Source organism: Schistocerca gregaria, chromosome 6 (assembly GCF_023897955.1).
Source record: "Schistocerca gregaria isolate iqSchGreg1 chromosome 6, iqSchGreg1.2, whole genome shotgun sequence".
NCBI classification, from domain to species: Eukaryota; Metazoa; Arthropoda; class Insecta; order Orthoptera; family Acrididae; genus Schistocerca; species Schistocerca gregaria.
Window position 1 is genome coordinate 285,195,014 of NC_064925.1, and position 26,312 is coordinate 285,221,325.

Here is a 26,312-nt window from a genome sequence, read left to right on the forward strand (position 1 = left end):
CAATATACAACATCTATCTGCTAATTTCATTAGTAAATACAGTGTTTGACATATGTATAAAATGCCTGCGTTGCATGAGTAGCATAGTTTTCTTTCACTTTCAGATACTTTTGTTTATAAAATATACACTGAAAGTACACAAGTAGATGACTTATTAAATGACTGAATGTCACATTCGTCGCACTCTTGCATCTTCACGTTAGCCTGTGCCCGCTCAGAAGGTCTTCTCTCCTTCATAAGTAATTTGTGGTCCATTTCATGCAAGAATCTTGCCCGTATTTTCAGGCTTTGATTGATCAAAACCTAACTACAGTCTTTAACGTTAATGATAGAGGATTAGCATGTGCTATGACGTCAAGCTTTTAAGCAAAATTCGTTTCTTTTCACTTACGAACCTCCAGTGGCCGTTGGTTTCAAGTTATATTAACTGGCTAGCACTCGAGCTAACAAGAAAAGGATCTGACTTGTGGGCTCCGATTTTATTCATGTTTTGCAAGGACGATGGACGATCTATAATGAAAATAGACATACGTTTTTCGGCACTTTGCTAGACAGTCCCTAGTTTCTTAAAAGAAATATGGGTTAATGTTGACGACGGAAAACCGTATTTAATAAGCTGCTTTTCTGTGTTTTATGCTGTAGCTCGGCTGCCCTTCATTCTACGCTGTCAGCAGAGCGACGTTGGCGGTCTAGCGATCGAAGCGTTAGACAGCCAAACTGCTGGTCTGTGGTAAATTTTTAATGGTATTCTTTCTTTCATTTGGTATTTTGTTAGATGTGTCTGACAATATTCTGATAATAGGAATACTTTTCTTTGCCTTTTTTCGAAGTAAAACATCGTGAACTGTGATTAATATTCACATAACTACATGTATACATGGTACAAAAGTACATATAAAGTATATCATTGGGTAATTGTAACTTATCGTCTATTTGTGCGCGTCCTCGCAATCAGTGGAGTGAAGCTGATCATAGCAACAGGCAAAACATAAATGTTTTCCGTACCATGCCCAACAGACGTATGAAGTCTGCCCTCACTGAAATGCTTTCTGGTACATTGTTCGTGGAAAACATATCTGATTCACATTGTTAAAAACAAAGTTGTCCGATACCAATTTCTATGCAAGCCAAACGCATAAAAGCACATCTTGAAAGACAGGCGCGGACATTTGGTTATGGACGAACGTATGAATTTTGATAGAATCCTCTCTGTCTTGTAATTCTCTGCTCTACAGTGATTTCGCATGATTCTGAAGTCGTGTGGTGAAGTTCTTTACCTGTCTCAAGATGTAAACGTCACACGGTTTACAAAAAGAGGTACCTTTCAGTGGTGTCACATTAACGGTGCAAATCGGCTGAGCATCATCATCTACCAAAGTCATATTGTAGCGCGTGTTGTATCAGGAAGAAAATAACTATCAGCACATTAGTATACTTATTTGATTATTAATCACAACTCTGTATGTTTTAATTAAAAAAACAGAGAAAGGTACTCATATGATCAGATACATTGAAAAAAGATCGAATGAAAAAAAGCCACGACCAAGAATCGAACACGGACCAGCGGTTCGGTAGTCCAAGGCCTCCACTGCTCGACCGCCGGCTTCACTCTTCTAGACGCATAGAGAGACGGATACTCTAGCCACAGCATGAAAACCACGAAAACGTTAATAACTTGAACATTATTAACTTTTGACCCTATGTTGTATCAATGAAAATGTTTGGTTTTAGATGACGTTCGATGTATACCGTTGAAAATACGATTTTCGACCATGAACTATGAACTCGATTTTTTCAAAAACTAAGTAGTATCTTGTAAAAAGCCGAAAGACGGGTCTCTTTATTTTCAGTATAGATCGCCCCTGCAAAACTTGATCGAACGAGCGGTCTTAGGCGCTGCAGTCATGGACTGTGCGGCTGGTCCCGGCGGAGGTTCGAGTCCTACCTCAGGCATGGGTGTGTGTGTTTGTCCTTAGGATAATTTAGGTTAAGTAGTGTGTAAGCTTTGGGACTGATGACCTTAGCAGCTAAGTCCCATAAGATTTCACACACATTTTTTTTTTAATTTGATCGAAATCCGTGAATCTCTTGCCAAATCCTCCTCTTATAAGAGATTATCTCCCATAAACGAACTCAAGACAGTGTATCTGGTATGACTTGTGGGAATGGTCCAGGTTAGGTTGTCAAAAGGAGCTTGTCAGCTCGCTCGCACCGCCAGCTCTCTACATCTACATCTACATCTACATGACTACTCTGCAATTCACATTTAAGTGCTTGGCAGAGGGTTCATCGAACCACAATCATACTATCTCTCTACTATTCCACTCCCGAACAGCGAGCGGGAAAAACGAACACCTAAACCTTTCTGTTCGAGCTCTGATTTCTCTTATTTTATTTTGATGATCATTCCTACCTATGTAGGTTGGGCTCAACAAAATATTTTCGCATTCGGAAGAGAAAGTTGGTGACTGAAATTTCGTAAAAAGGTCTCGCCGCGACGAAAAACGTCTATGCTGTAATGACTTCCATCCCAACTCGTGTATCATATCTGCCACACTCTCTCCCCTATAACGCGATAATACAAAACGAGCTGCCCTTCTTTGCACCCTCTCGATGTCCTCCGTCAATCCCACCTGGTAAGGATCCCACACCGCGCAGCAATATTCTAACAGAGGACGAACGAGTGTAGTGTAAGCTGTCTCTTTAGTGGACTTGTTGCATCTTCTAAGTGTCCTGCCAATGAAACGCAACCTTTGGCTCGCCTTCCCGACAATATTATCTATGTGGTCCTTCCAACTGAAGTTGTTTGTAATTTTAACACCCAGGTACTTAGTTGAATTGACAGCCTTGAGAATTGTACTATTTATCGAGTAATCGAATTCCAACGGATTTCTTTTGGAACTCATGTGGATCATCTCACACTTTTCGTTATTTAGCGTCAACTGCCACCTGACACACCATACAGCAATCTTTTCTAAATCGCTTTGCAGCTGATACTGGTCTTCGGATGACCTTACTAGACGGTAAATTACAGCATCATCTGCGAACAACCTAAGAGAACTGCTCAGATTGTCACCCAGGTCATTTATATAGATCAGGAACAGTAGAGGTCCCAGGACGCTTCCCTGGGGAACACCTGATATCACTTCAGTTTTACTCGATGATTTGCCGTCTATTACTACGAACTGCGACCTTCCTGACAGGAAATCACGAATCCAGTCGCACAACTGTATTGAGGTCATTGGCCTGCCACATCATTCGAACAACGTGATGTGATAACCGAGAACGTTTTCACTTGAGACGGACGTAAACGACATACCTACATTAAATAACGAATGCATTTGTTACGCTTAAGTAATATGTTGCGAAGGTGATGGGTTTGCTTCCTCTCTGGATTTTACGATTTTGAAGGCCCGAGGGCGCTCTTTCTCGTTAATCAGGCCAAACTTCAGACATCTTTTGTAAAATGGAATAGAACCAAAATGAAGGAGAACCCAAGAAAAAAATATATGCCATATAACAACAACACTAATGAGCAGCTCATTTTCTTGTCGTCGTGACAAAATAAGAAGCCACGTTGTGCATCAGAGACCTCTCACGTCAGCCTGTCTGTTTTTGCTGCACAGCTCAATGTCTACGGCGCTCAACTCGATGGCGGCCGTAGTGTTTGAGGACTTCTTTAAAACGTTCTTCCCGCGACGGCAGCTGTCTGAGCGCCAGGCCGACATCCTGATGAAGGCCGTGGTGGTGGTCTTGGGATCCATCTGCACGGCGCTGGTCTTCGTGGTGGACAAGCTTGGCTCTGCTGTTCTACAGGTAACTTGTCTAGTTTCCAGAGTCAATAATGATTAACATAGAATAAGTATATATGCGCATAATAATATTAAACTTTATACACAATGAAAACATGAATTATAACGTAATAAGTCTATAACTTATAGGTACATTCAAATTTGATGAACTTTTTCGCAACGTTGGGCTGCTTAGTTCTGAATTGGCAGAAGTTGGTAGTAGTTGGTAAACTGAGTCATGGAGGGAGAATGGTTGGAATTTGGTGTAATTTAGGGAATTTTAACTACTCATTGTATTCTTAAAATCATGGAATTTTCCCCTAAGCTTTCATCCACTTATCCATAACTCAGTGCTATGATAGTATGATTACTGAATGACTCATTTTTATACGACACCACATCTATACTAATTTTTGCATTCCGCCATTTACCTCAGACATGGCATTGTGAGATGTTAAATTTTTTGCCTTATGTGGTTTCTTTTGTAACATAATATTTTAGCATACTTCATAATTCCAGTAAAGCATAATCTAAAAAATAGAACATATCAGTGTATACTATGAAAACTAATCATTAAGTCCTGTCTTGACCAAGTTTAATTACTGTTTGTGGTAAACATGAATCACATAAATAATTATGTAGTCTGTCCCATCAATGTTTCGAAACTGCATCAATATCATCTAGTCACTGTCGTCATGTGAGATGATTAAGGGTACCTCTGATCGAGATTCAGATGGCAAAAAATTCAAATTTTCTCTTATGATTTGTGAGTTCTGTCTTATCAGGATCTGCTCTCTTATTACTAATTATTTGTTGCGCTTGGATCTTCTTATTTTCTTTGATCGTCTGTTCGTTAATTTTCAACCCTTGGTTGTACCGTGTAGCTGACAGAATTGTGCACTATTGCTTTACTCTGTTTGTGGCTCTACATCTATTACTTTATTAACAACAGTATACTATAAAATACTGTGGTGTTATGTCACATTCTTGTCTGTTTCCCGCCGTATTATCCCACTGCGCATTTCTTTGCTAAATACGTTAAAAATAAGTATCAAATTCAGTCTATTCAGTTATCTCTGGGTGTAGAAATATATGTTCTTCCTACTATACGGGCGTTTAATAACAGATTACACAGATAGTCATACCGCTTACAAATCACAATAGAAAAATTACAAGAAACGGTGACAAAACTTACGTCATTTCACTGTCCTACCTCAGCGTCAACTGATGTCTTGTTTACGCTGCCCAACGAATTGTATCAACGGTAATTAGAGTGCAAAACCCTTCAGGAACATAATGGTTTAGAAAATGACAAGATACAGTGATGTGTCATATTCCCTGTCACATAAATGCCCCGCCCCCCTCTCGTAATGCTTTGTATCTAGTTACCGCCAAGACTACAAGTTTAACAACAACGATATTAAACTTGTCTCCATAGCAGCCTGAATGTTATTTTGTGCCAACAGACTGCTGTTCCAAAATGTCGAATAAAGTAGTCCTGATACCACTTTGGGAGCTACCTCCAACTTGTAGGATAATTTGATGACGCTTTTGCCTACTTGGGACCATAAACATCTTGCAGGACGCATCTCGCAATTCTAACGGCACGACACCACAGTGACAAGGCAGAGGCTACCTGCTGGACAAGGTCAGGGCACTACCCTCCTCTGCTCTAGACTTCCCTCGTAATTCGCCTCATCTCTAAGGGCTCTTCTTTGTCAAGCAGTCACATCCACAATCATACATAAACTAATTTACTCCTTACTTAACATGAAATGGATTATTAGAAACTGTTCTAATTTGAATACATAAATGTTTCAAGGATATGTATTATACATACATCAAGTAAAAGATACATATTTTTGAACCTTGATTATTCCGGAGAAGGCAGCAAAGCACCATAAAACGATACGGCAGGACCTAAAGATCCTAAAAAATCACACAACAGAACTTACTGCTGAACAGAAGACATACACCCTTATTGAACACTGTACAGAACATCTTGATATCCTAACAGAATCCACATATTATTTCTCGCGAACAGTTGACATCTGCAGTGTTTGATCCCCAAGAGACTTTATTTATATAACTGCAGATCAGCATCTTACTGGATACAGAGTTAATAGAAACAGCAAGGCCCAGAATATTCCCAATACTGACGCTGCCAATACGTAACCTACTCACTCATGGAGCAGAACATGGTCAGAAGACCAATCATCAAGTCACCTTGACTAATCAAGTTTAAAAGAAACGGATCGAAAACACCTAAGGATTCTCTTGCCGTGACAGTCCGCGCTACAAACTATCCTCACCAGAATCGATGAAAGCTGTGTCCCCTACTGCCTGCTGGCAGCAACAACCCCTGTCTCAGACTGTCAGGCTGCGCCTCTCATCTCCAGCTTCTGATCGAGTGTGCTACTTTGCGTTCCCTGAACAAGTCTCTCCTTTTGTTACATATTGCTTCAGAGTGTCGCACAAAAGCCTGCGCAAACTCTGCTCCACTTATGGGAAAGCCGATCGAAGAGTGTCCAACAATGAAATTCTTAGAAACTGAAAATTTTTTGGAAATTTGTGGTAAGGTCTTATGGGAACAAACTACTGAGGTCATCGGTTTCTAAGCATACACACTACTTAATCTAACTTAAAGTAACTTACGCTAAGGACGGCACACACACTCATGCCCGAGGGAGGAGTCGAACCCCCGACGGGGCAAGCCGCGTGGACTGTGCAAGACGCCATAGACCACGCGGCTACGCCGCACGGCTCTTACAAATTGAGCTTCAATATCCAACCTAGAAAATATTTTTTAAGCTACGCATTGAGGTGCTTCACCACTTTGCGAGAGAGAAACTGATTGTTTGTGTGGTTTTTCGTCTGGCCGGCGCTGTTCATCCCAACAAAAAGGGAGAAAGAAATGTTTAGTAGTAACTGCCACATAACTTTCCCTCGTGAATCGGCGACATCACTATATTTTGGTACGAGGGCTTCCTCGAGTTTCCTTCGGAGACCTTGCCAAGAGGTTGTTTTTAGTATGAATAGCGGCTTGTAAGAGAATTATCTTTGCACTGACTGAATGCACAGCATTGTTCACAAACTGCCGTTTTTACCAAGTGCCTCCCGCCGTGTTAATTCGCAATTCTGGAGACCTGGTATCACATGCAACTGCCCGGCGCCACAATGACGAAGCGGCGTTGCCGACAGGGGTTACCTGCTGATGTGTTCGGGTCACTGCAGTCCACTGGGGTGTGCCCTACTTAGAAGTCGCCTCATCCCTATCGACATGGCTGATGACTGAAAATGACCTTCCAGACAGTCCCTTCCGTGGACCACCCATGTCTTCTGTGGATATGTACAATTCATTAATTAAGGAAAGACACTGCTAGACTGTTAGATAAAAAACTGAATGAGATGGGTGTTACCTGCTCGATGTTCACATTCACTATCACACCCACGATACCAACCAGCATATTTCAAGGTATCGGCTCAATCAACACAGAGAATACGATAAGCAAGTGGAATAAGAAATGAAATATGGACGGCTATCGTATTTCAACTATGTAAAGCAGTTTAGCTATGCTGTCCATGATCCAAACACTTATTAATGACGTGTGCTTCATTTTAATAAGAAATTGATGTAAAGTTTAATTTTGATTAAGGAAATGGCAGTTTGAACTGAATTAAACAACGAAACAGATTCTGGAATTTTTAAATATTGTACTACTCTATGTTATAAACACATTCCGCGATCGTTGTTGTGGTTAGTAAGTTTAGACTGGCTCCCATATATGACTTACTGTGGTAAAAAAGATCTTCCTCATTTAGATTTGGATTAGTAAATGTTGTGGCAACCTATTTATTGAGACATTATTGTAGTAGCATTCTCAAAAGCCTCTCCAAACTACTCTGTTTCTCCATCCTTCATCTTCCATCAAAACAAAACGTGACACCCAGACGTGAGAAGCGATAGGGACGGCGGGCGGAAGGCAACTGAGACTCTCCCCTCCACCGTTGTAGCCGAGCTTGTTCTCCAAAACCAAGTACGATGCAGGACTTACGAGAACTGAACTCTGAACCGGCAGGTGCAAATATCTGGAGCCTGCAGCACACAATTTATTCTGTTAGCATCACCTTATAATGGCGGATTGGTTGTCCACCGAAATTTGATGGAATTTCGACGATCGGATCTGGCAGTACACCCGAGTGCATGGAAGCAGCATATAGCCCGGGAAAGCCTCAGATCACACATCATCAAGAATGATTCTGATGCATGTCTCCTAAAATACAGTGCAAAACGTTTCCTTCCTTCGTATTTTCTTCATAACTGTTCATTAAACTTTAAATGTCTACATGTGTTTCCAATTTCACCTACACTCATAAACAGTCCACTTATAATAAAAAACCGTCGATAGACGTACCATATCAATAATTTTTGGTTCACTGTATAAGAGGTGATCGTATCTAAATACGTAAGTCATACTTTTGAATGTCACAGGTATTGTTTTAATACTTTTACACAGTGAGACTAAGTTAAACACTCTTAGTGGAAAACAAGGAAGCCAAAGTGTTATATGAGTCTCAACACTGTCTTTAAAACAATTTACGATTTATGTACTTATGAAGCTGATTTTCATATTAACTATATATATATATTGCGTGTAATACATTTGACTTATTTTTGGGCACTCCTCTTTCAGATGTCCATGTCTCTTAGTTCAATGACCAATGGACCATCCTTGGCCTTGTTTACAGCTGGAATGTTCTTCCCGTGGATCAACACAAAGGTAAGAGATGGTGTATGATGGTGTAGAACCTTACAAAATAAGATCACTTGCTTATGTAACTAACTCACAGATTCACTGAAGTAGTCACCATTACCAGATGCTGTCATACGGTAAAGTAATGGAAACCATATAAAACACAATTCATAAATAGGCAAATCCCAATGGAAAGCAAACTTGTATTGCCCAAAGTGGTTTTTCCAGAAAATAACCTAAGTTCAGATTTTTTTTATCTTCATATTGGCCAACTAGGAACATAAAACAATAGTGGTGCTGTGGGAATATGACCCCAATGGCGTGCAATTTTCTTGCTTCAGAAGTAGATGAGACAAATGGGCTTTACCTCCTTTTGTAAACAGTTATATCACTGTTATGTTTATGCTAGTGTAATTTAAGACTCTAATGTAAACAAATCACCTACTTCGCTGTGGCCTCTCTATAAATAAAGACGTCAGTTAATCTTGGCCCTACTGTAACAAACCCTGCACATGGTCCCTTAAGTTATCTTTACAGAAGTGTAATTTATAACGCTAATGTAAATAAACTGTGCACTAATGCTCTTAACATTTATTTATTTATGTCCAGATTTCTATACATCTGACGCCTTGTGAGTTGCAACCTGCCCCCTCTATCCTTTTATATCCTCTTTGTCGCCACTCCTGTAGGTCATTTGGGTGGTGTAAAAATAACAGAAAATTCAAAGTGGGTGTTATTCTATGGGATAACATATAGTAGTATATGTCACCTATAATTTATTACCCAGCTAGCTTATCGCTTAAATTTATTTCACCCCTATCTTAATTACTATAAATTAATGACCCAGTATGTTATTCCACTTATCTTAATTAATATCATTCAATGATCACTGTCAAAATATGGCTCCCTCTATATTTATGTCTCTTATATTAGTTACTGTAATTTATAACCCAAATACAATGACATGGCTGCCAGGCTCTTTGACAATGACAACCTCAGTTTAATACCACCTTCCATTGCTTTTACCATTTTCAGGCAACATTTTACTGTTAACGGCAATTTTGTTTCAGTTTTGAAGATTTTCTTCCAGTATTCCAAATATTCACTTTTCAAGTTCTCCATGCGAAGATACACATGTAATTGTTGTAACAGTAACTACAATGCATTATTCAAAAATACACTCCTCCTACATACCAAATATAAACTCCTGGAAATGGAAAAAAGAACACATTGACACCGGTGTGTCAGACCCACCATACTTGCTCCGGACAATGCGAGAGGGCTGTACAAGCAATGATCACACGCACGGCACAGCGGGCACACCAGGAACCGCGGTGTTGGCCGTCGAATGGCGCTAGCTGCGCAGCATTTGTGCACCGCCGCCGTCAGTGTCAGCCAGTTTGCCATGGCATACGAAGCTCCATCGCAGTCTTTAACACTGGTAGCATGCCGCGACAGCGTGGACGTGAACCGTATGTGCAGTTGACGGACTTTGAGCGAGGGCGTATAGTGGGCATGCGGGAGGCCGGGTGCACGTACCGCCGAATTGCTCAACACGTGGGGCGTGAGGTCTCCACAGTACATCGATGTTGTCGCCAGTGGTCGGCGGAAGGTGCACGTGCCCGTCGACCTGGGACCGGACCGCAGCGACGCACGGATGCACGCCAAGACCGTAGGATCCTACGCAGTGCCGTAGGGGAAAGCACCGCCACTTCCCAGCAAATTAGGGACACTTGCTCCTGGGGTATCGGCGAGGACCATTCGCAACCGTCTCCATGAAGCTGGGCTACGGTCCCGCACACCGTTAGGCCGTCTTCCGCTCACGCCCCAACATCGTGCAGCCCACCTCCAGTGGTGTCGCGACAGGCGTGAATGGAGGGACGAATGGAGACGTGTCGTCTTCAGCGATGAGAGTCGTTTCTGCCTTGGTGCCAATGATGGTCTTATGCGTGTTTGGCGCCGTGCAGGTGAGCGCCACAATCAGGACTGCATACGACCGAGGCACACAGGGCCAACACCAGGCATCATGGTGTGGGGAGCGATCTCCTACACTGGCCGTACACCTCTGGTGATCGTCGAGGGGACACTGAATAGTGCCCGGTACATCCAAACCGTCATCGAACCCATCGTTCTACCTTTCCTAGACCGGCAAGGGAACTTGCTGTTCCAACAGGACAATGCACGTCCGCATGTATCCCGTGCCACCCAACGTGCTCTAGAAGGTGTAAGTCAACTACCCTGGCCAGCGAGATCTTCGGATCTGTCCCCCATTGAGCATGTTTGGGACTGGATGAAGCGTCGGCTCACGCGGTCTGCAAGTCCAGCACGAACGCTGGTCCAACTGAGGCGCCAGGTGGAAATGGCATGGCAAGCCGTTCCACAGGACTACATCCAGCATCTCTACGATCGTCTCCATGGGAGAATAGCAGCTTGCATTGCTGCGAAAGCTGGATATACACTGTACTAGTGCCGACATTGTGCATGCTCTGTTGCCTGTGTCTATGTGCCTGTGTTCTGTCAGTGTGATCATGTGATGTATCTGATCCCAGGAATGTGTCAATAAAGTTTCCCCTTCCTGGGACAATGAATTCACGGTGTTCTTATTTCAATTTCCAGGAGTGTATGTTTCATTGTAAGCAACTTATCTGTGGATTATTAGGGTCTTTAAACAGTCGCTTACACACTGGTGCGTCATTATCAGAACACCTAAGAGCAGTCTGACTTTATAAGATTATAGTACATTTGTAAATAACGGCTAGAAATCAGAAAAACCCAAGTAGTAGTGTTTCTAGAGGCAGGTATGTACACACAAAAGATATTGATAAATTACGCTGATTTCCTTAACTTGTGCTGTTACGCCCACCACTCTGATAGGATAGGTGTGGTACAAATATGCACTTTACTTAAAAACAGCAAAAAAAAACAACTCTTCTGCGGTACACTCCAAAACTACGTACTGCCACTGTGCCACTTGTCCACACCAGATCGCACTGCCTCAAACCGCTGGTGCAGCTGTGGTTCCCCTATTACAAATTTAGTTACACTACTGGAGAGTGAGAGCCATGGGTAATGCGCAACCATTTGGATGGCCAGATCGTAAGCGGTGGCGCTCATACGTGTGTAAACAATTAACTGCGTGCCCCCGTTCCCCCCACCCATCGCATAGCCAGATAAGACCTCTTTCCTCTTCGCGCCAGCATGAAGGCCACCACAATGAGCGACAGCTAGTACTCTGCTGTGTAGGCAGGCAGCGAGCCACCAGTCTTAAAATAAACTCATAATAATTTTTTTTGATTTGTCTGTTGTTGGTGACATTTCCCGAAATGAAGCATTAATGACATTCAAGCATCCTGACGTACATTTCCTTCCTCTGTAGTACACACTTTGGTTGCAGATTTGAAGTGTAAGAAACTCTAGGTACTAAAGGACATAGAGATTCCAATGACCAGATAATTACTTTGATACGTGATTTATCCATGTGGCATATATACATATGTATCTTAGAGTGTTCCTAGACTGTCTCTATTAAAATATAGATCTGGGAGACGTCCCACTTATAGTGTAATCGTTTTTGACAGCATGTGATTAAATTGTTTAGTGTGTTATGTTTACACCATATCTGATCACCTCACTCCTGGATAACTTTCGCTCCTTTATATACGAAATACTAATACTATCGTAGTGATCAGAGTACCCTCATCTGGTACATTTTATCTGCTGCTTCGGTTCATATTTGCAAACTCGTTTTTGCAGTAGTAACCCAAAAAATACTGTTCATAACATCTTTAATGCTATGCCCAATGTAGACGCAAAGCCTTGTTTTGTTTCCTGTTATGAACAAAATGATTTCAAAGCTAAATTTTACGTGGTCATTGGATAGAGTGTCCCCAAGTTAGTCTAGTGCGATATTCGTTTGATCGATGTGTACTAACATGGACATCAAAACACAAAGAGTAGCTAGTACTTCAGGTGACTTGATAGCGTAGGCAATATGTATTTGAAGAAGACTGTGCGATAATTCTTCTACTGCCAATTCTAAAATCTGTACCAAGCACCCTCCAGGGACCTAGAAGTTATGGTAATAGTGACATAAAAATGCATAGTCCTGCACAGTAAGAGCTCAGTGCTTTGTTAATTAGAATTGCTTGTTTATGTTTATCAACTCCAGACCAAAAATGAATGAAATTTCCAGATTTCTCATTCCCTTGTCCCATTTTATTCTGACAGAATAATTATGTCCATCTTCAGTGGCATAATTTCATTCTCTATTTCCCGGGTGCTCATTTGACAGGCTTTGAACGGCTAGAATAATTCTTTAATAAGATGCATGTTAGAATCTCTAGTAAGCAGCCAAAAATCAGATACCTAACAGCTGCCTGCCACTACCCGGTGTGTAGCATAATTTCACATTGTGACATTTCAGAAGGCATTGCTGTGGGGAAGTAATATATTGCAAGCAACACGCTCCCTCCGGTCTTTGCATCAGTAAACCTCCCAGTGATGCATAACGGCTCTCTTGCGGCGTGTGCCATTGGTGTTCCTTTAGCATCACATATTTCTAGTGATTTGTCGTCAGTATCGTAAAACACGAGTAGCAGATCTTTTCACCTACTTTTCAGTAGTTGCAGGGGCAACAGTCTGGACGATTGACTGATGTGGCTCTATAACACTAACCAAAACGGCTTTGCTGTTGTGGTACTGGGAACGGCTGCAAGCAGGGGGAAACTACAGCCGTAAATTTTCTCGAGGGCATGCAGCTTTACTGTATGATTAAATGATGATGGCGTCCTCTTGGGTAAAATATTTCGGAGGTAAAATAGTCCCCCATTCGAATCTCCGGCCGGGGACTACTCAAGAGGATGTCGTTATCAGGAGAAAGAAAACTGGCATTCTACGGATCGGAGCGTGGAATGTCAGATCCCTTCATCGGGCAGGTATGCTAGAAAATTTAAAAAGGGAAAGGGATAGGTTAAAGTTAGATATAGTGGGAATTAGTGAAGTTCGGTGGAAGGAGGAACAAGACTTTTGGTCAGGTGAATGAAGGGTTATAAATACAAAATCAAATAGGGGTAATACAGGCGTAGGTTTAATAATGAATAAAAAATAGGAATGCGGCTATGCTACTACAAACAGCATAGTGAACGCATTATTGACATTGATATTGATATTGATGAAATGTATGATGAGATAAAATAAATTATTCAGGTAGTGAATGGAGACGAAAATGTAATAGTCATGGGTGACTGGAATTCGAGAGTAGGAAAAGGGAGAGAAGGAAACGTAGTAGGTGAATATGGATTGGGGCTAAGAAATGAAAGAGGAAGCCGCCTGGTAGAATGTTGCACAGAACATAACATAATCATGGCAAACACTTGGTTCAAGAATCAATGAAAGAAGCTTGTATACATGGAACAACCCTGGTAATAAGAGAAGGTTTCAGATAGATTATATAATGGTAAGACAGAGATTTAGAAACCAGGTTTTAAATTGTAAGACATTTCCAGGGGCATATGTGGACTCCTACCACAGTCTATTGGTCATGAACTGTAGATTAAAACTGAAGAAACTGCAAAAAAGTGGGAATTTAAGGATATGGGACCTGGATAAACTGACTAAACCAGAGGTTGTACAGAGTTTCAGAGAGAGCCATAAGGGAACAATTTACAGGAATGGGGGAAAGAAATACAGTAGAAGAAGAATGGGTAGCTTTGAGGAATGAAATAGGAAAGGCAGCAGAGGATCAAGTAGGTAAAAAGACGAGGGCTAGTAGAAATCAATGGGTAACAGAAGAGATACTGAATTTAACTGATGAAAGCAGAAAATACAAAAATGCAGTAAGTGAAGCAGGCAAAAAGGAATTCAAACGTCTCAAAAATGAAATCGACAGGTGGTGCAAAATGGCTAAGGAGGGATGGCTAGAGGACAAATGTAAGGATGTAGAGGCTAATCTCACTAGGGGTAAGGTAGATACTACAGGAAAATTAAAGAGACCTTTGGAGAAAAGAGAACCGCTTGCATGAATATCAAGAGCTCAGATGGAAACCCAGTTCTAAGCATAGAAGGGAAAGCAGAATGGTGGAAGGAGTATACAGAGGGTCTATACAGGGGCGGTGTTCTTGACGACAATATTATGGAAATGGAAGAGGATGTAGATAAAGATTAAATGGGAGATATGATACTGCGTGAAGAGTTTGACAGAGCACTGAAAGACCTAAGTCGAAACAAGGCCCCGGGAGTAGACAACATTCCATTAGAACTACTGACAGCCTTGGGAGAGCCAGTCCTGACAAAACTTTACCATCTGGTGAGCAAGATGTATGAGACAGGCGAAGTACCCACAGACTTCAAGAAGAGTCTAATAATTCCAATCCCAAAGAAAGCAGGTGTTGACAGATGTGAAAATTACCGAACTATCAGTTTAATAAGTCACAGCTGCAAAACACTAACGTGAATTCTTTACAGACGAATGGAAAAATTGGTAGAAGCCGACCTCGGGGAAGATCGGTTTGGATTCCGTAGAAATGTTGGAACACGTGAGGCAATACTGATCTTACGACTTATCTTGGAAGCTAGACTAAAGAAAGGCAAACTTACATTTTCTAGCAGTTGTAGACTTAGAGAAAGCTTTTGACAATGTTGACTGGAATACACTCTTTCAAATTCTGAAGGTGGCAGGGTAAAATACAGGGAGCGAAAGGCTATTTACAATTTGTACAGAAAGCAGGTGGCAGTTATAAGAATCGAGGGACGTGAAAGAGAAGCAGTGGTTGGGAAGGGAGTAATACAGGGTTGTAGCCTCTCCCTGATGTTATTCAATCTGTATATTGAGCAAGCAGTAAAGGAAACAAAAGAAAGGTTTGGAGTAGGTATTAAAATCCAGGGAGAAGAAACTTTGAGGTTCGCCGATGACATTGTAATTCTGTCAGAGACAGCAAAGGACTAGGAAGAGCCGTTGAACTGAATGGACAGTGCCTTGAAATGAGGGTATAAGATGAACATCAACAAAAGCAAAACAAGGATAATGGAATGTAGTCGAATTAAGTCGGGTAATGCTGAGGGAATTAAATTAGAAAATGAGACACTTAAAGTAGTAAAGGAGTTTTGCTATTTGGGGAGCAAAATAACTGATGATGGTCGAAGTAGAGAGGATATAAAATGTAGACTGGCAATGGCAAGGAAAGTATTTCTGAAGAAGAGAAATTTGTTAACATCGAGTATAAATATAAGTGTCAGTAAGTCGTTTCTGAAAGTATTTCTATGGATTGTAGCCATGTATGGAAGTGAAACATGGACGATGAATAGTTTAGACAAGAAGAGAATAGAAGCTATCGAAATGTAGTGTTACAGAAGAATGCTGAAGATTGAGTCCTGAGACTGGTTTGATGCAGCTCTCCATGCTAATCTATCCTGTGCAAGCTTCTTCATCTCCCAGTACCTACTGCAACTTACATTCTTCTGAAACTGCTTAGTGTATTCATATCTTGGTCTCCCTCTACGATTTTTACCCTCCACACTGCCCTTCAATGCTAAATTTGTGATCCCTTCATGCCTCAGGACATGTCTTACCAGCCGATCTTCGGTAGCACCACATTGCGAAAGCTTCTATTCTCTTCTTGTCCAAACTAGTTATAGTCCATGTTTCACTTCCATACATGGCTACACTCCATACAAATACTTTCAGAAACGACTTCCTGACACTTAAATCTATACTCGATGTTAACAAATTTGTCATCTTCAAAAACGCTTTCCTTGCCATTGCCAGTCTACATTTTATATCCTCTCTACTTCGACCATCATCAGTTATTTTGCTCCCCAAATAGCAAAACTCCTTTACTACTTTAAGTGTCTCATTTCCTAATCTAATTCCCTCAGCATCGCCCGACTTAATTCGACTACATTCCATTATTCTCGTTTTGCTTTTGTTAATGTTCATCTTATATCCTCCTTTCAAGACACTGTCCATTCCGTTCAACTGCTCTTCCAAGTCCTTTGCTGTCTCTGACAGAATTACAATGTCATCGGCAAACCTCAAAGTTTCTTCTCCCTGGATTTTAATACCTACTCCGAATTTTTCTTTTGTTTCCTTTACTGCTTGCTCAATATACAGATTGAATAACATTGGGGAGAGGCTATAACCCTGTCTCACTCCCTTCCCAAACACTGCCTCCCTTTCATGTCCCTCGACTCTTATAACTGCCATCTGGTTTCTGTACAAATTGTAAATAGCCTTTCGCTCCCTGTATTTTACCCCTGCCATCTTTAGAATTTGAAAGAGATTATTCCAGTCAGCGTTGTCAAAAGCTTTCTCTAAGTCTACAAATGCTAGAAACGTAGGTTTGTCTTTCCTTAATCTCTCTTCTAAGATAAGTCGTAAGCTCTGTATTGCCTCACGTGTTCCAACATTTATACATGGTCCTATTCAAAAGTGGAGCCATTAAATAGTGGTGAACCATGGGCCATGGAGTTACGGAGCGAATAGACGTACAACTGGTTTTTAAAATTTTATTTACACGTCAAGTTCCGTAGGACCAAATTGAGGAGCAAATCTCCAAGGTCATGGAACGTGTCAGTACATGAAATTACAACATAATAAATAAAAATAAATGTTCATGAACCTGAAAAAAGTCAGTTCATAAGTTTAAGTAAACGCTATCAGCATTACAATAAGAATCAACTTTTGACAGCTGATGAGCAACTGACCACGGGGATACCAACAGTGATTCCTCAAGGACCGTTCAGCGAATATTACTGTGTATGTGCATTCACAGCAGGTACCTTGTGTATGCACCCTCGCTAATTGCTGTCCATCAGCGATGAAGGCTGGAATTTCCGCGGCAATACCGCAACTAGACGTCCAGTGAGTGGCGACAAACGGCCTTTTCAGAATAAGCACGTTTTATACTTCATCAGCCAGATGGAAGAAAAAGTCTGCAACAATCATCAGACGGATCCAGGCTGAAAAAAAAAGGGTCTGAGCACTATGGGACTTAACATCTTAGGTCATCAATCCCCTACAACTTAGAACTACTTAAACCTAACTAGCCTAAGGACATCACACACATCCATGCCCGAGGCAGGATTCGAACCTGCGCCCATAGCAGACCCGTGGTTCCCGACTGCAGCGCCTAGAACCGCACGGCCACCGCGGCCGGCGATCCAGGCTGAGAGAATAGCGTTATGGTCTGGGGAACGTTTTCATAGCACCACCTGGGCGATCTCGTCGTCCTGAAATGCACAGTGGACCAACACAAATATGTTTGCATCTGTCTTTAGGGTACGTGTACACCCCTACATTCAGTGTGTTTTTCCTCGCCAGAATGACATCTACCTTAGGGCAATGGGTGTGTTTGATGCCCTTAGGTTACTTAGGTTTAAGTAGTTCTGAGTTCCCATAGTGCTCAGAGCCATTCGAACCATTTTTTTGAGGATGTGTGGGACAACCTCGGTCATGTTGTTCATTCCATGGGCACTCAACTGAGAAACGTAGCACAGCTGCCCGTGGCACTGAAGTTGGCATGGCTCCACAACCCCTGTCGGTATTTTCCACAATGCCATTGACTCTCTTCCTGTACATGTTGCGGTGGTCCATACTGCAAAACGTGGTTATTCAGGCTTTTTACAGGTGGTCACGTCAACGTAACCGGACAATGTATATTGATGTTCCTGCTTCACAGGTCAGCCACAACAAGCCACTTAACACCATTTACGGATTATCGGTTTTATTAATCACTTCTTTCGTGAATGGAATATATTTCCTTTAGATTTGTTTGTGCCAGGGATCTGCTGTTGCATTATATAGCCATTCCACTTTAGATCCCTCTGGATGCTTACTCCTGCGTGTTTTACGGTAGTTACTGTTCTCACCGGTCGTGTAATAGAACAGTACTGGATTTCTTCTGCTATGTATGCACAACATGTTACCTTTATTTAGACTCTGTGAAGTAGTAATCGAATTGAGGTTTGTAAACCACGTCTCGTGTCGTCCCGTCTCGATAAGATTTAGCTCAGCAAGACACCTACTTTTTCTTTGTGTATTCTTTCCAGTGTAGATTGCTCCAGATGCTTATTCCTAGTCATTTTATGGTAGTTACTGTTTCCACCAGTAGTGTCATAAAATAGTACTGCATTTCTCCTCCTGTATATGCTCTATAAGTTAAGATGGTAGGAATAACAATGTTTGTAGGAACAATAACAATTCATACCTTTTTTCTTAGGACCTACGGAATGTCAAGTATGCGACATATTTCTGGCATAATTAGGTGGTAATGGCCCACTCAGTACAGTTACTTAAACAAATTGTGTGATGAATTAAATTCGCAATGACTGTAGTTTTAATGATACATTTGTTAATGGCGAGAGTATAAGAAAAGATGGATTAATAGCATTCCAGAGCAATGATCAAATAGGCCTTATAGCTGCAACTCTAATTTTACAAGGGTAATCCCAAAAGTAAGGTCTCCTATTTTTATAAGTACGTTGACCTGTTTTTTCTACAATGGTTTACATCAGTTTACAGATCGAACATTTAGCTACTTTTTGACATAATCACCATTTCTGCTGATGCATTTTTGTAGACGCTGTGGCAGTTTTTGTATGCCCATGTCATACCAGCTCGCAGTCATTCTGTTCAAAAAGTTATGAACTGGCGTGATTGTTGCTTGGTCTCAGGTGTAAAGTGGTATGCCCAGGTTTCGTGACAGTTGAGTCCAGAAAGCTGCCCTGTTCGGCTGCAAGGCGGTGAAGAAATGCGCGGGAAGCATCAACTCGTTGCCGCATGTGGTCCTCAGTCAGCATGCGTGGCACCCATCTTGCGCACACCTTCCGGTAGGTCAGTGTTTCCGATAACATTCTGTGAGCGGTGCTTCGGGAAACCTCAGGAACCAAAGTACAGAGATCATTCAGGGTGACCCGCCGATCTTCACGCATGCTTTGCTCAACCTTCAACACTGTCTCCTCAGAAATTGGTGGTCTCCCGCTCCTTTGTTCGTCGTGAATTTCGGTCCACCAACTGCAAACTCTGTACACCATTTACTAACATTTTTGACATTACATGCAGGATTCACCATACGCTTCCGTCAATTGGCGATGGATTTCAATCGGCGCAGTGCCCTTTGCGTTCAGAAACCGAATAACTGCGCGCAATTCGCGCTTGGCGGTAACATCGAACGGTAACTCCATTCTCTATGGCTGCCAAGCCAAGACAGCGCGTCTCAGCGCGCCGTGTGCATGTTTACACAGAGCGCATGAAGCACTCTTCATAACAGTGTGACAAACCGCCACACAAACAGAGTTCTGTACTTATAAAAAAATAGGAGACCTAACTTTTGGGATTACCCTCGTACATTGCTTAGCATAAATGGCCTGCTCTTTTTCAGTAGCAGTCTATATCCTTCCTTTAAGGCAGTTATTTTCACCATGTGTTCAAGTTTTAGTTCTCTCCTCCGTTTTCCAGTTTTGTTTAATATGATGCAGCTTAAATCTGTTCGACACATTGATGTTCTTTCCTGATACCTATGGAATAAAGCTGTTTGCGGGAAAAATGGTAACTTGGTAATGACTATTTTTTATGGTATTGTGGAGAATAATATCCTAAAGCAAAACTTAATACATAGCCCCAATATATTGTAACGCAGTCTGAGAGCAGCAATCATACCTGCATATTACAACAGTCAATCTGATATTGTTTTGTACAAATACTACTTCTCTATATCTCCAAAATACCTACTTATGGGGGAAATTTAGCAGCTTATATTTATTAAAGCATATATATATTAAAGTATAAGCATCACTGTCTTTTTACTGTTAGATGTCTCTCCCAGCGTACATTATGTTTCACCCAGGCAACTGCCAATATCATGGTAGCCACACAACGGTTAATATGTGATGCTGAAGGGAGACAACACACTTGAGCTTAAATTCTTAGGTGGTTCACTTAAAACGTTTTCTTCTTGTGCACTTACGAGGTTAGTCAGCTGCCTGTCCTAGCTTCCCAGGTCGGTCCATCTTATACTATGTCCCCCTACAATCCTCAAGTTTACTTGATGATACTGATACTCGGATGTTATGAATGCAGGCATGCTGTTTGAAGTTTTGGAGTCATAGATCTATACTCGGGACTATGTTACACACATTTAAAACGTGTCCTTCACATGAAGATGATGGGTACGAAACTCATTGAACAGTTGCTTTTAGATTTTATCACTGCGGAAATTGTTTTACAATATCTTAGAATGGAAGCTTGGGTATTTTCGGAAAATTGGAAAAATTGTAGTATATAGCACTGGGAGAAGGGAGTGCTTACAGAAAATATCATGGTCTCATTCATGTCAGTCACATAGTTTTATTCCAAAGTGTCTTATGTCAACAATCATAGTAATATTGCCAGCCACTTTCTAAGTAGGATTGCCGTGCTACATCCTCTCACTATAGGGTTTGGAATAAGAATGAAAAAGTAATAAAAGCAGGAGGCGAGGGGGTTGAGAAAAATTACTGTTAATTAACCTGTTACTAAAATTTTTATCATTACTTGTGAAATAATTACCTACTATCTGATCCCAAACAACTGTGTTCCTTTCACTATGGTGTACAGACCTTTAACGACGGTTCTCATACAGTTCGAATAAAAACAAAGGGGAGAGGAACTTGATTCCTATTGCACTGAAGGATGTAATGCCATTATCTGTCCGAGAACTAGTGAAGTGGATGGGTGACATTCACTTGCAATGGCCTAAAATGTGTGAAATCATCATGTGTCAGACGGGACGAGGGTTCCACGAAGTCTTCTCAGTTACCTTGGCGCACTAGGAGAATGAACCCTTCGTTCCAGAAACCACACTGCCACAAAACTTTTGCGTCGCGAGTCTTCTGTCTGGTTTCATGTGGTCTGACACAGATTCCTCCCCTGTGTGCACCTTGTCACAGCAGAGTAGGAGTTACATTCAATGTCGTCGATTATTTATTACATTCCACTGTCTTACCCTAGAGATTTTTCCCACAGTGGCTCTCTCATCTATATGTCTCATTATCACACTTCTTCTTCTAGTCTTAGGCCGGCCGAGCGGTTCTAGGCGCTTAAGTCTGGAACCGCGCCACCGCTACGGTCGCAGGTTCGAATCCTGCCTCGGGCATGGATGTGTGTAATGTCCTTAGGTTAGTTAGGTTTAAGTAGTTCTAAGTTCTATGGGACTGATGACCTCAGATGTTAAGTCCCATAGTGCTGAGAGCCATTTTCTTCTACTCGGTGTATTTAATGTATTCCTTTCCTTGCCTTTTCTGAGAAGGACCATTCTTATCACTGTACTTAACTATTTTATAACACCAAACCTCAAACGCTTTGACACTTATTTTCCGATTTTTCCACAGGTTATGATTCGCTCTCATACAATGGTGTGATCCAGCCTTACATAACCAGAACTTTGTTCGTCCTATTGAGGCCTATGTTTGATACTAGTTGATTTATTTTAGGGACAAATGCCTTCTTTGCCTGTGCTAATCTGCTTTTTATGTCATCCATGCTCTGCTTGGCATGTATTATTTTGCTTGCGAGTAAAGAGAGTTCCTCCACTTTTTCGTACTAAGTGGTTCCCAATGTTATTGTTAAGTTTATCGCTAATCTCGTAAGTGTTAACTTTTTTCTTTAGTTTGTTCCCAAACCATATTCTGCTCTTGTTTCATAGTACATTCCATTGAACAGGTATCATAATTCTACGCCATTTCAACCGAGGATAGTACACCATCAGTGATGTCTTTTTGCACTGAATTTTAGTGTCACTTCTGAACTTATCTTTTATTTCTTTCACTGCTCCGTTCGTCAATGTACAGGATGTGTACTAGATTATACTTATTGCTCAGTTTTTCATGTCCACCATATACAGAAATAACTACGTGTGTTTCTCGCTGAAGCACAATACGATGCAGCTGCGCCCTCATCCCCAGCCACATATTTCTGTTGGTCGGACAGTACAGGGTCTGCTGTGCTGCGGATCATCTTCCGTCCAATACGATATGGTAGATCTTACTTAGCTTCAATGGTTTGAAAATAACAACCAATGAGTTGCAAAATACAGAATTATTAAACACTGACCATGGTTTTCACAGTTTTAAAGCTTCAGAAGGTACTGTACGTAGAATCAAATTATCTATATGCAGTGTGGCATCCGTTGATTCTGTCTAGTGCATGTGTATCTCATCCCCTCAATCAGCATTTAGAATACATGATATAAAAGTAGTAGCTGTCCACTGTAGAGCTTTCTCATCTTCTCTGCTTTCCATTGGATGTTACTAGCTCTTGACATCATCTGTCATACGAGCGCAATAGCAATAACTCAAAAACGCGAGATTGAAGCCGTAATACTTTCTCTGTTTTCCTCCAGTTCACACTACCATATTTCACCCAATAAGAAATATTTTATTGGTACTTGGAATTAAATTTGTCTGCAGATTAGTTAAAGATTTAATTTTTTTCCCTTTGAACGCGTTCCATGTGTTCTGATGGATATAACAAACAAAATTTCTTTATATTCATATATACAAAACATATGATATTATAAAAACACCACCATTCTACAGTGATGCCTAGCCCAAAAATTGATTTATCAAACATCCTTGTATCTAAATATTTCTTCCCTGAAAGTCTGCCTACCACTAATACATCATTTATGATACTGAACGGCCTACGCTATAGAAACGTGGACAACAAATGGTACAGACCTGAAGAGAATAATAGCCTTTGAAATATAGTGCTAAAGAAGAATACTGAAAATTAGACGCCTAAACTGGATAAGAAGGGTAGTGTGTTCTGTAACTGATGCAGGCAATACTTTCCAGAAAATGATACTCCAGTCTATTCATAAGACAACCATACCCATCATTAATGTTCCTACTGTTAGAAATAGTTTGTCATAATTTTTTCTCTTAGCAGCTTCAATTTGGCAGTAAGATATTATTTTGACAAACAGCACTTTCAGAATGAAAATAAATGTGCAAGCAGCTGTACAACGTTCGCCACACTAATGCAAGTATTGACTTTGTACCCGCCAAATTCGTGTTACATGCACAGAAAACTAACTTCGCGCTATTTGTTGAATTATTCATTATTGTCGTATTTACTGGATTGAGATAATTATTAATCAGTCAATATAATCCTTAATATGATACGCTCCATGCCCAGAAGTGATTGTCGGCTATGTCACAGCCCCCAGCCTCACAGTGGTGTACCATGGGTTACCATCCTTACCATACGACAGCAATCCAACCGCCACAGCCAAAATTTCCAGCAGTAATTTCACTTAAAATTTAAAGATTAAAAGCAGTCTTGATTGCAACTTTTTATTTTTATTGGAGTGACCGGTTGCGATTCCAATAAAAAAAGAAAAAAGAAATAAAAAGTTGCGATAAAGACTGCTTGTAATCTTTAAATTTTAATTTTAAAAGATCGCTGATAATGTTTTCAACATTTTTAGTAATTTCACTGCTGGAAAAGAAAACCCTCCAACCAGAAAAGGAGTAGGCCAAACGCAGGAGAGTCAGAAGGTGATACCTGTGAGCAAAGCTGGTGCAAGCACACAAAAAAGATGCAGACATCTCTTTGATGAGCGACGGTAGTATGGATGTTGTCGATCTCTTTGAAGAACCGACAGTAGATCCTATTGTCTTGACAATTCCATCGTATGTTGGTGGAAGAGATTACATCTTGGCTAAATTTATCGGATGAAGGAAGAATTCATACAGCTACAGATATGTCTGTACCTCAAACAAAACACTGCAAAATGACTTAGAAATTATGCCTCTACATTCTGTGTAAATAAACGAAAGATTTTTTCAGAGTGTTAGATGATCCAGGGATTGTCACCCATGAAGAGCGAAATGAGATGTCAGGACAACAGTTGATTTGATAATTAACGTCTTCTTTCTAGCCTTCGGCTGTAGTACGTCAGGAACAGCTTGGTGAAGGCGGCCAGTTGCATCTTATATGAAACAATAGACGTCCAGCATTGCTGACAGTGCAAAGAGCGGGGCCAAGCGTGGCGTCACTCGAATACCACTGCCAGCGACGTCTCTGGCTGTGACCGTGACGACAGTGCAATAGTGCAGCTGACGGTTACATGACCTCCCTCCAGCGAGCGAGCAGCTCTCTACTCTATTGGCGGCTGCTTTCGTAACACAGGGCAGACTCCCCTGTCCTGTGGTCAAACAGTGAATGTAGTTGTGCAGACTGTGATCGAGAGATGAGAATATTTTAGTACACCAATAACTGAGTGCTTACACGCTCCAGACTATGTTCATTTAGGGCTTAGGCACGTGCTCTAAACGCTTCTGTGGTGGCAAGTGAGAAAAAGCTTCTGTCCTTCGATTAGCGTACTGTACTGCACTCAGTTGGTTGTGCTTGGCACCCCCTGAGGGCTGTGTTGCGCTTCGCAACGCATAACACTCTTGCGTGCCTGCGGCTGGCTATGTTGCTACTCACTTCCGCTCTGGCATACTTTCTGATTGAATACGGTCGATACACTACAGATTAAATGAAAAAGACATTTCTGTTATTAATAACAGAGATGTGATAGGACACTTGCCTATACCTCAAGTTGCAACAGGGGTGGAAAGTATCTAACGAAGAATTTGCTTTGCAGACCTGATGATGATCATGAAAAAAGTATAAGATAGTGATTCTCTTTGCGCATCACTTATTTTTGCATTAGCCTCACTACATTAAGTATAATTGTAAATAGTTAACTTTATACGATTAAAACTAGGAAAAACGAGGAAATTTCAATAGTTCTCTCCAGAGAACACCCGCAGTTATCAGTTATACGTATTTATCGTTTTGTGTGGTCTCGACCTCATTTTTAAGACCCAAATCTTTGATCTACTATGTACAGTTATAACAATATTACATATGTATCAAATTTTGGACAAGGTGTATCATATTTAAGAATTTCAGTTCGAAAAATGATGCACTTCCTAGTCTACATTCGAAACTATAAAAAGTTAAAGAGTGCTGTTTCAAATCAGCTTAGACTCACTAACATCTATGTTTTTTCTTTACAGTTACTCTTTTTTCTTTTAAAGAAACTTATGAATTTTGTATCATGTTTAGGTTTCCTTGCCCTAACGGAAACATATTAAATCAGATTGGAGAGAAAGGAGTTATATGGCATAACATCCTGAAGCATCGAGGAGTAGTTAATTGGGTAGTGGAGGGAAGTATGTGTTGCCTTCAGAATTTCCAAGATTTTATCAACGTTATCTACCTGCATGAGTAGCTGAGTGCGCCAAATCGCGTTGCCGTTGTGACATGAGGACATAAACCAGCCCTGGATCGAATACATCTCATGGATTAATAACGAGGGCTGGTGAGTCAGCCAGACAGGATCTCTTTTTTAGGCGATTTGCCACATCCAGCTAGGTAAATGCTCGGCTGGTAACGACTTTCTGTCTCAGTTGCACCTTACGCAAACATTTAGACAACGTTGAAACACTTAAACACGAGATCTACACTGGATACAGATAGATAGGGATAAGGAAATTCTTCTTGGGGCATTGATGGCTTCTTGAAGGGCATCTGGCCACCAAATGCAGTTACAGTGAGAAAATCTGTGTTACAATGCCGAACTTGTAAAGAAACGGGAACAGCAACTGGAAAAGAAATACGAGGGTTGTCCAGAAAGTAAGTTCCGATCGGTCGCTAAATGGCAACCACAGTGAAAATCAGAAACATTTTATTTGCAAGAGTTACCTACACTTTCCTGATACTTCACTACATAGTCGCCAC

General features: G+C 41.1%; 1 protein-coding gene across 2 annotated transcripts in view; it reads left to right on the forward strand.

The window, feature by feature from the left end:
- The window catches only part of LOC126278407 (sodium-coupled monocarboxylate transporter 1-like), a 172,488-nt gene that overhangs the window by 121,808 nt on the left and 24,368 nt on the right, over window positions 1-26,312 (forward strand). For both annotated transcript variants that reach the window (XM_049978511.1, XM_049978510.1), the window contains exons 11-12: window positions 3,627-3,816; window positions 8,486-8,572. In XM_049978511.1, the coding sequence (XP_049834468.1) occupies window positions 3,627-3,816; window positions 8,486-8,572 (277 nt within the window). The remainder of the gene's footprint in view (window positions 1-3,626; window positions 3,817-8,485; window positions 8,573-26,312) is intronic.